The sequence below is a fragment of the Coffea arabica genome, chromosome 7e, assembly GCF_036785885.1.
Source record: "Coffea arabica cultivar ET-39 chromosome 7e, Coffea Arabica ET-39 HiFi, whole genome shotgun sequence".
Taxonomy (NCBI): domain Eukaryota; kingdom Viridiplantae; phylum Streptophyta; class Magnoliopsida; order Gentianales; family Rubiaceae; genus Coffea; species Coffea arabica.
The window spans coordinates 4,400,807-4,411,772 of record NC_092323.1 but is presented as its reverse complement, the minus strand read 5'-3'; the positions used below and the strand labels follow the sequence as shown (position 1 = coordinate 4,411,772).

Genomic DNA, 10,966 nt, shown 5'->3' with positions numbered 1-10,966 from the left:
TCCACTCTCTGCTCGTTGCTGGATTTATGCAACTTTTGCTAGTTCTGATCATTCTTGTTTATAACAGGAAGAAGACTTATTTAATCATGAAGAAATATTTCAACTTCCTGAAATAGTTTCTTAAAACAGTGCTATTAAGCACGACTCAAGTTACATTTAATTAGTTTTAGTTAACATTTTGTTTTTAACTCACAATTGCTAGCAATTGCTAGCTACAAGTTAAGCAAGCAGTCCAATAACATTTATATATGCTGATCCTAAGGACAGAGTTGATAATTATCAACAATCACTTGATTGACGGAGCTGCATTTGATTGACTGAGTTGCTGGGAATGGGATAGTGGTGTCCCGGAGCTGTCACCGGGCGGTCAAAATGCCATGAAATCCTTTGTCCTTTATCGGCTTTTGAAGCAATCGTGTCACTCTTTGGTGCAACTGCTGGGCAACGTTACTCGTCTTTGTAACACCGAAACACACTATCGTCCTTTTTGAGTAGGCTTAATTCTCCTCCTCTTCTTTATTATTAGTATATTATATATATAGAGAGAGAGACTTAGTAAGATAGTACGGGGAATAAGCTGCGGATAAGTCTCGCCCATACTACTACTTGCACAGGTTAAAAGTGGTAAAAGATTTCATCAAAGCCCTTCAATTCCCACAAATTAAAGTGCCCAAACAACAGATTTTTTCTAGTTAGTAAGATAGGGTATGTTACACGTTTACATTTTGAGGGATGATTGTAATTACACTTCAAATTTGGACCACGTCTTAATTAAGTTTGCAGCCAGTGTGAGACTAAGATTTTTTTTTTTTTTTGGCAACATTTGTACAAATGTGGGTCTATGCTCATAGTTACTCCTATCTGTTGAATTGTGATTATGAAAATCACAAAGTGAGTGGTTGATAAATTGACATCAAATTGTACGACTAGAGCAGTCTATCCAGAAGTATGAATTATTTTAGCAAGTGAAAAATAAATTGAGCGAAAAGATAAATTTATCCAGGTGCGAGAAATATTATAGCAACAAAAACTCGAAGATGAAGAGTTCAAATTAATATTAGTAGAATTTGCAAAGGAAATTATTTTGTGTGATTGTGTTGTACTGGATTTGAAGGAGCTTGATTTAAGAGAGACAATATTGGCATATTAAATCAGGGCTCAAAATTAGGAACTTCTATATTATTATTATTATTATTATTTAGCAGTCTTTTAGTGAAAGTTAAGGTTTTAATAATTCAAGTTATGTAGTTTCATTACTTGTTTTTTAGCTTTTATACTTGTCACGTTTGTACACAAAAATGCAGAAATAATAATAATACTTTCCCAAATCTATGCCACTAATTATGCATCAAGTAGACATCAAGATCAGCACATTCTCGCTCGGCCGATGGACGATATCAGGTCTTGTAATACTACTGTGATTCTGATGATTGCGAAGCATGTGTTTCAGTGGTCCATCCTTTTGGTTTCGTGTAGAGTAAGATCACGCGCCTGTAATACTTTTGTTTCTTTGGTCAAGGGGATTTTAATTTTATAATAATACGTTATCTTTATAGTACAAATCGAGCTGTAAACCCTATGGCATCGTTAATAATATGGTCCCTTCAGTACCGGAAACGAGTTAATTTCTTTTGTTCGGATACTTCACGCGGTACAAAACAAAAATAAAAAATAACAAATTGGAGTGTTTAAATTTTTGAAACAAGGGGACCATGAGTGGGGTAGCGGAGAGGATGGAGTAAAATACACGTACAGTACACACAAACTATTGGTCTTATATCCTTAAATATTTGTAAATACCAAGCTTTAAGTTGGGGACCATTTTGCAGAAACCAAAAAAGGTGAGATTAAGTAGAGAAAAAATATTGGAGAAAATTTAAAGAGCCAAGAGAAGGGTAATGAGACAGTCAAGACCCTAATCGTTTGTATACTTCGATTATGGTGTATAAAAAACGATTCAACAACGTTTTAGAAGAGACACGTTACGTGAATCACGTAAAGTAATCAAATCTCAAAATTTACCCTTTTTTGCCTCCCAATAAGAGAACGTTTATACTAATGTAACATAATGACTAGACAACCTTAAACTTTTACCTTTTATGTTTGTGAAAATATATATGTTAAAGCATCATCGAACTTTTTTTTTTTTTTCCTTCCTAGTTTAGAACAAGCAGCTAGCAATGTTAATGCAATTGTCTTATAATAAATAGCACGAGGGAGGGAGTGGAAACTTAATATCAACGATTTGCCCATTCTTGATCTTTTCCCATCCAAATACTGCAATTAATAAGTTGTACGGATTTTGACAAAACTTCGATAACTAATATTGCAAATACACGAAACACCAGCAGCAGCAGCAGCTAGCAATATACTGTATCTGAAAAGCTATAATAGTAATTTTCTTTTTTAGGGTAATAAATAGGTTTCCGTATCCTGTCATCACTATTCAACTCTAGATAAAGAAGAAAGAAAAGACAGCCACAAGCGAACAAATTATCAGGGCATTACAAATTATAGACGTCGAAGGTTTTCCCGAAACCGGTAACCAAGACAGCCACAAGCGACCGACGGTCGGGTGGATGAAGTGCTAAATTAATCCCCACTGGCCGGACGGAGCAGCCCCGCGTATTCTGAGGTCGATTACTCTATTCCCGGTTGGACGACGCGAGTGATTCCTAGCTCTTGTCTAATTAAACAAGGCAAATCCAGATGCCAGCTGAATACTCTACTATTCAGATGATCAGATATCAGAGATCTGCATTGATCCATCAAACCCATATATAATTACCAACATTATAGATTCTAAAACATTGATACAAAGGTTCTAATCCCATAGTTTAGGCACACCTAATCTCTACTACTACTAATTTCCTAACTAAACAAAACATGCATGGCTTTGGACTGCTGCGTCATTATAATTTGTGTGTAACTCTTTTTTTTTTTTTTTACCTTTCAGTTTCCTCCCTTTTATAAAACGCCAAAGAGAAAAAAAAAAAGAAAAAGGATCGCCAGCTCTTAATGATTGGCTAAAATCAGTTTGATATCAGAGACCCAACATTATAACTAGTAAATGCTCCTTGGCTGTGGTTGGAGGATAACGCAGTCGGGCGGGGCTAATCATATAGCGGCAGCAGCAGCAGTAGTACTAGTAGTAGTAGAGGAGTCATTGAATTTAGTAGCATTGGCCATAAATATCAGAAATTGATAGTACTGGCACTGGTTGGCTAGCAGTAGATTTGATCGCGCAAATGGGGTTTGACGTCCACTGGGAGACAGCACTGTCTGCCATCTCCAAGACCAAACCATTTCGGCACTATGCTATTCCTAGTCCTAGTTAGAATCTTGATCGGGAAAACTATTCCATTAACGTATCAACCTACCCTGCATTCTTTTCATGTACTACTAAACTAACTCCTTCAACTCATCCGTACACACATTTGGGGTCATTCTGATTCCCATCGCAACCAATTACAGTCATTCCATAACGGTAATATATTTATATATTAAAAAAAAAAACCCCAGAATCAGATTCCTCCAGAGGAAAAAAAATTTGTTCTTTTTTTTATGTGATCCATAAAAAATAAAAATACAGGATGCAATGCAGAGAGACAAAGAAGCGAAGAGAGAAAGAGAGAGAACCTCGTAGGATAGGCAACAAAATGGTGTGCCCCAGGGATTCCAAACTTCGTACTTGCTTATGCTTTTGATTAATATCCTTTAGATTTGCATCTGTTGTGCTTAATTGTTACGAACAACAACAGGCACTCAGATTCCAACTCCTGTTGCGATTTGTTGTTGCGATTTGTTCATCTCTTCATTTCATTTCCGGCAGCCTGAGATGGGATGTAACAAAACCAGCATGGGGCTACTTGATTTCACTCAATCCCATAGGCCAGAGGCCCAATCCTCCCATCTTTGGGAGCTGACGGATTTTAACTGCTCGTTCAAAATTTCGTTCGCAATGGCTTTAACGCTAGCATGGAAATTGGAAGCCCGCATAAGCCTTTTCTTCTAACTCCACCAGTTAGAAGGGTTATCGGTCCAACCCACATTGCAGAGCCCATAGATAGACGTATATGTGTGTGTGCAAGAGTAAACCGAGTGATGGAACTGGTTTCGCTTCTGCCGTTCGAGTTTTCATGGCGGTACTTGGACATATCAATGGATTGGGTCTAATTCAAATCTAATTCAAACCCAATGCACTAAGATAGGATTTGTATTAAATTTCTCAAATCTAAATCCTACTCAGATTCAAATCCTATAAAAGAGTTGTGGATCTAGGTAGGGTCTGATTTTCTATGATCCATATTAATAACAGACCCTATCCAGATTCATGTATATATAATTAAAAATATATCTATACACATATATATATTAGTAAATTTATAAAATATTCTAATATTTTATGGTTATTGGATCAAAAATAGCATGACTTCATGATTGTTTTCTTTTTTTTTTTCAAGATAATCCTAGTTGTCATGTAATCAGTACAAACTTTTTCAAAAAAGAAGAAAGTAAAGGTAAATAAATGAAATATTGGACATAAATACAATTGAAGTTTTAAAAATAAATAGAACCACTCAATAATAGTTATTTTTTTGAGTTAATATTGCATTCAACTTCTTGAATATTAATTTTATTATTTGAAAAATAAAAATTAGACGTTGTTTATATTTTTTTTCGAAATCCATATATTTTAAATATATTTTTATTTTAATGTATTTAAAAAAATACAATGAATACTCATTAGATACCTAGATCCAAAAGGATCCGGGTTTGAATTTATTTTTTCAAACCTAAACGAGTTTGGATCTGGGTTTGCATCTAACTAAATGTAACAGGTTTGAATTTGAATCTGGATCAAAGGGATCTAATCCAAACCTTACCCATTGACATGCTTAGTAGTACTTAAATATTTCTTGTGAAAACCATTAATCCATCGAAACGAATCCCAAAATCCCTAATAGTTTCCAATCTGTGAAAGAAATGGATACCTTCACGAAACCAAATTGAAAGAATGAAGAGGGTTATATTAAAAAATGAAAGAAGAGAGAGAGAGAGAGAGAGAGAGTAAATCCCAACAGGGAAAGAACTTCTGCACGTATGCCTCCCTAGTCCGACGGACAGAGCATTATTAATGGATTAAAACTGAAGGAAAACAGAAGCCATTGCTGAGAGTGCACCGAAATGTACTCCATATTTTACGCAGATAACTCTGCGAAATAAAGTTTGTTTGCCAATACACTTGATGTCAAATACACCTTCTTATAACACTAGAACCAGGTAGCATGATCTACCTGATCTCGTACTTAAATTCGTTCTTGTTGGACTGGACTGACAAATACTATCGTTTTAATCATTGATAGCTGCATAATTTATTACAGGCTTACGTACAAGGGGAAACCATCAGCATATATCTTCACTTTAGAAAGAAAATGGACCGGGGTTGGAATATTGATCTGGAGATTAATTTGTCAAAGCATCCAGCCCGGAACTAATCCACTGACATTTTGAGCATTAGTCACTGCAGTTATTTGGCTTGAACTTGCAGGATTGTACCTGAATTAACAAAATAGTGAACCAACAGAAAAGGATGATGATCTGGTGCTGGACTTGAGTTGAGAAGATCATCTGTATATGTAGCTGAAACTTACCCAATTTGCAAGCCTGAGCTGCATTCCAGGGGCTGAAAAAACCCCTGAGATTGAGAATGCTGTTGGCTGTATGTATTGCTCTGCTCACCACCACCTCCCCACGACTGATGAAGGTGATTCTCAGCATAAATATCTTCCAGCTGGGAAAAAAACTCTTGGCGTTATAAGGTTTGCATTAGGGTACCAAAAAGCCGTATACAACCAGTATCTTGAAAAGCTCTAATCAGGAAACAATTGTCAAGGAAAAAATTGTCTAATCAATTAAAAGGATAGGTTCAAACGAACTGCACCAAGGGAACTCAATATGAGCAGTTCTCCTAGTTAGCAATTGAACAGAGCAACTATTTCAGAAGCATACATGCATGCAAGACATAAGGGGCAACCAAGTTCACAATATCAGACATAGGGTAACATATTTTGTCTAGGCTTTTCGCCATGGAACGGACAAATATCAAAATAAACAACCACGTGTATGTCACTACCTTCCTTTCTAATGCCTTATTAGCCTCAAGCCACAACTTCTCCTGTAGCCCAAAATTCTGATGTCAATAAAAGGAGTAGATCAAACCTTACAAATTAAATTGTCCAGTGCAGATTTAGATACCTTTGTTTGGAGATCAGAAAGCTGATCCAGCATAACTTGTGTCTGTAAATGAAACAACAAAAACCGTCAAATGCAAGCACTACAGTGCGCAGAATTAGAGGAAAGAGAAGGCGCATCCTTAATATTCGGTCAAAAGATTGGATCTTTAGCTTGTGTCTAGGAACCCTTCATCCAAGCCCTACTTCAAGCAGATGTTACATATTTGCCGGGTCCAAACCTTTTATGTTGCCATACTTCTCCATTGTATGCTAACATGATTGTTGTACATTACATTTCTTATGAAGTCTTAAGTGTTCAAAAATTAGTAAACTAGGAGAAAGCAGAACTAAGTGTTAAACTTGGAGCTACAAAGTTGCAACAGATCTGTAACCTTTGTCAAATATTAGTACTTATTTGTAAATGGAATACATCTTGCTGAACTTGTGATGATACTGAAAAGGAAACAAGTCATACTTCTTTGCTTTTGGATTGGCACATCAACCAATTTGCAGATTTGCAACATCCTATTAATGACTTCAAGGTATCTGTTCTAGCCTTCCAAATCTTCATTTAGGAACATAACCAGAGCAGATTAAGTTGACAGGCCCTTTTTTTATAGTTTAAGATGCATGGAAATAGTAGGCAGTGGGATCACAAGGCCAATTTGGCAAGTAGATTGACATGCAAAAGTATAGTAATGCTGGCTGAACAAATTCAACATTTCACCATTATAAATCAATATTGCGAACAAATTCCCCCAAGTATTAGCTATCCATCTTGTAGTTTAATTTTACAGTTATTAATGGCACTATTTTCCTTGTTTCTATTTAACAATGATGTAGGCACGAAAATGGTCAGAAGCTACAGGACAAACATGGAAATATTTCATTTGCTAGCTACATGAAGGGTTAATGAATTTCCTTACCCTTGTGGACCTTACAAGCTTCAAGGATGATTCTAGTTGATGTTCAAGATGTTCGAGATCATTTATATTTAGCGGTCCCAAGTCATCTCCAAGAAGGTGTCTGGAATGTGAATGGTCATGAAATTTGTTACAGTAACAAATAAAGTACTAATACTGAAATTTGTCTAATAGAAAAACTTTGAGTCAGCCACCGACATATTTTGGATAATAACTGCATGTGTACGTGTTAGTAAGCTACGGTGCAAGCCGTACACTGTGTGGCTATTACCTTTGATATCGTTGTAGTGACTCATATTTGCCTTTCAGCTTCAGGTACTCCTTGTAGCTGCTTTGCTTTATAATCAAACAAATATATAAAAAACCATGCAAATAAATGACAAACTGTAGTTTTTTACACAGTAAACTAAATTATCGTCAGAATCACTGTACAAGCATGGGCCAAGTGATGCTTATGGTAGTTACCTCAATCTCTTTGGCTGAGTGGCTGACTTCTACTGCTCCATAACTGCATCTTTGGTACCTTTCAAGAGTCCTGAGCATGCTGAAGTACAATTTACACAGAAAGATGTGATCAGATAAGGCGTACGTAAAACCTGTTGTTGATATCCCTACAACTTTCTGAGGTACTCCGCATTTTGTCATTGAATTCCTGATCCAGGAGTAGAATTTTCCTTTCCTTAACTGAGGAATAGCTCCCAACAAAACTCAACAGCATGGATATTGGTTCTTTTTTTAAAATATTATTAGGATTTTATCTCAGGCAGCTGGAGCCCCAAAAAACTTTGAATCATATTGCTTCAATTTTATGTGGAGAGGGGATTGATTATGCATGGAGGCATAAAAAACCACAAATATTTATAAGGGGGAAAAGCCAAGAATGAATATCGTAAAGTCAAATGAAACCAATCGAATCAAGATCTTAAACATTCACAGCATAAATCTAACTAACGATAAAGCATACAGAATCACTCAATCAATACATCAAGAAAAGTACAGATAGTGAGCTTTGTGGAAACAATACATCATTGTAATAAAATGCAGTATACAAATATGGGGTGCTTTTTAACAATGGAGAATTTCAAAGCTGACCCTAGTCCTAAATTATAGAAGGCAGGTGGGGCTGGTGTTTATTCACCATTTTCAACAAATCTATTGCAAGTTGAAGCACATTGTGTTATTATTCTTTGTGGTGTTTCGATTCTTGATCTGACGATTCTTCTTAATACCCCATAGCTAAGTTTGTTGATACATTTTCAAGTCTCTTGTATTATGTGCTCGATTTTGCATGTTGCTGTATTTGCCAAACCGTGTACATTCTTAGGCAATCAAATAATTCATATCACAAATCACAAGATATATAATTGCCAGTCTTCATCATCGACACTCCACATAGGATCATCTGAAGGCACTTTTAACAAACATCATCAAAATGAACAAGAGAAAATCCAATAGAATTAACCTTTTGGCCTAGCAGAATATTCATTTTAAAGCAAGACGGATGATAATAAATTGGTGCTAAAGTTCTAATGCATAAGATTTTCTGGTCTTTCTTTCCATCGGCAGTAGCCAGTACTCCATCAGTCCCAATTATTTGTCATATTTTGGAATTTCAACTTTTTAGAAATAGTGATTTGATGGCGATGTTAATGAATTTATTTTCAAAATTATCCTTGAAAATTCAAATTTTAAATTTAAATTTAGTACGAAATATAGATAAAGATGGAAATAATATTTAAAAAAAAATCATAAGTAATTTAACTAAACATATCAAAAAATAGAAAGCACGACAATTTTATCAACTTCAAACCTTGTCACCCAAAGTTTAGGGGACCCAAAATTTAAGAAAGAACACAGCTTCACCAGCCAGTCAATAAGGAAGGTTTCTTTGAAATCTGAAAATCACATGTTCCAAGAAGACTTAGTTCTCTCAAACTCTTTTCAAGCTCCTTCATCAAAGAGCTTGACGTAACATCTGAACACTAGTAATTACAAGTACCGCAGTATTTCAGGCCAGCATAACAAATTTTTAGGGATTCACTTGTTCCTCCCCCGGCCCAACCCCTTAGAAGATCCTTTTCTTCAGTATCTGTTAGATCAACACGAACTATTTCGTTTATGTACTCTACGTCCCAAGAAATTTTCCAACTGGAAATCACAAGCTTAACTTTTCAAGAAACTAGAAACCCTAGAACTTGAACTGGCACCTAGTTTGCTTAAAATAAAGGGGAAATTTTGCCAAATTTTGAACGGACACAATAAATAAAAGTAAACAATTGAAGGAGGAAAAAAAATAAAAAAAGACCATCCAAACAAAAACATATCCATCTGATTGGTGTAGCAGATCCAATTTTGATCATACTAAAAACTAGGTCAAGCTCAAAACTCTTTTTCAGAGCCAAAAACATGTCTATCTGATTGGTGTTGCAGATCCGATTTTGATCATACTGAAAACTAGCTCAAGCTCAAAACTCTTTTTTAGAGCCTAAAAATAGAAAAGATACATTTATAAGAACCCAAAGGGAATGACTTCATTATGCATCTAAAAAACCAAAATCAACAAACCAAAAGTTAGTATGAATATGTTCTCAGAAGATGGGTAAAAAAGAGAAAGAAATATACTTGGAGCTGCTACAGAACTCATAAAGCTTGCCCCGGTTAGAGAAGATGATGAGGGCCACCTCAGCATCACACAGAACTGAGAGCTCATAAGCTTTCTTGAGCAGTCCATTCCTCCTCTTAGCAAACGTAACCTGCCTATTTATCTTGTTCTCTATTCTCTTCAGCTCCACTCTCCCCCTACCCATGGTCAACACTTCTCAGCAGTCACAAGCCCTTGTTTATATCTATGTCTGTGAAAGTATATATCTTTACTCAACAATAACCTTTCTTCTTCTGGGTTAGTCTTAGATCCTTTATACTTCTCACAAATTGCAACCAAAACTATGCAAGAAACAAGGAAGATATATACAAACCCTAAATTGTAGTAATGTATTTATGTTTGTAGTTAGAAAGAGAGAAAAGGGGAAGAAATGGGAATCTGGGATTGCTTCTTCTCTTTCCTTGTACTTCTCTTCAGGATTGGGGTTTGAGCTTGAACCTCAGGATTAGCATCTGGATGGAAAGACAAGAGGGATCAAAAGCTTTAGGGTTGGAGTCCCTTTTTCTGTGTTTCTACTTTGGTTTGGTTTGATGGGTTTCATGTCCTTGGACCCCCTGTACATTTGGAGTTTAAGGTGGGATTATGTAATAAAGCGTGGATGACACGACGTTCGGCTTTGCATTGAAATCAAACAACGTGAAGGCACGCGCGCGGGAAATCCGTGGTTGTCGTTGATTCGGGTTGAGATTATGTCTAGTCTCCAGAAAAATCTGGCAGTCGTCACTGAGGTTAAATTGCTTTCTTCCTTAAAAAAAAAAAAAGGTTAAATTACTTTCCCACTCATTGCTGATTTAGCGCAACGGATCTTCTCTCCCACATCCTGTGTCACTCTCTATCCCATTTTTTATTATATTACTATTTCTCATACATGAATATCATGTTTTAGTTTTTTTTTTCTTAAGATTCAATAACTATTAATTGAGTAATACACAATATTTAACAAACTCAAAAAATCAAAATGCATAAAAAATGAGATTTTTTATGATTTTTTTGCTGTATTTTTTAATTTTCTATTATGTATTGCTTTTTTGAACTTGTTGTATTTATTTTTTATTCAATTAATAGTTATTGAATCTTAAGGAAAAAAAAAGAACTAAAACATGATATTTACGTAGGAGAAATAATAATATAATAAAAAGTGGGAC

General features: G+C 35.6%; 1 protein-coding gene across 2 annotated transcripts; it reads right to left on the bottom strand.

The window, feature by feature from the left end:
- Nucleotides 1–5,178: 5,178 nt before the first annotated feature.
- Nucleotides 5,179–10,392, bottom strand: LOC113701524 (agamous-like MADS-box protein MADS2). 2 transcript variants are annotated; one of them, XM_027222233.2, is made up of 8 exons: nt 9,782–10,392; nt 7,625–7,703; nt 7,431–7,495; nt 7,163–7,262; nt 6,259–6,300; nt 6,137–6,178; nt 5,655–5,794; nt 5,179–5,559 (listed from the first exon to the last, which is right to left on the bottom strand). In XM_027222233.2, the coding sequence occupies exons 1-8, from the start codon at nt 9,964–9,966 to the stop codon at nt 5,475–5,477; spliced, it is 738 nt and encodes a 245-aa protein (XP_027078034.1). In that variant the 5' UTR covers nt 9,967–10,392; the 3' UTR covers nt 5,179–5,474. The 2 variants fall into 2 exon arrangements, with proteins under 2 accessions (XP_027078034.1, XP_027078035.1); XM_027222234.2 differs by lacking the exon at nt 6,137–6,178 and having other exon boundaries at nt 9,782–10,370.
- Between the last annotated feature and the right edge of the window lie 574 nt (nt 10,393–10,966).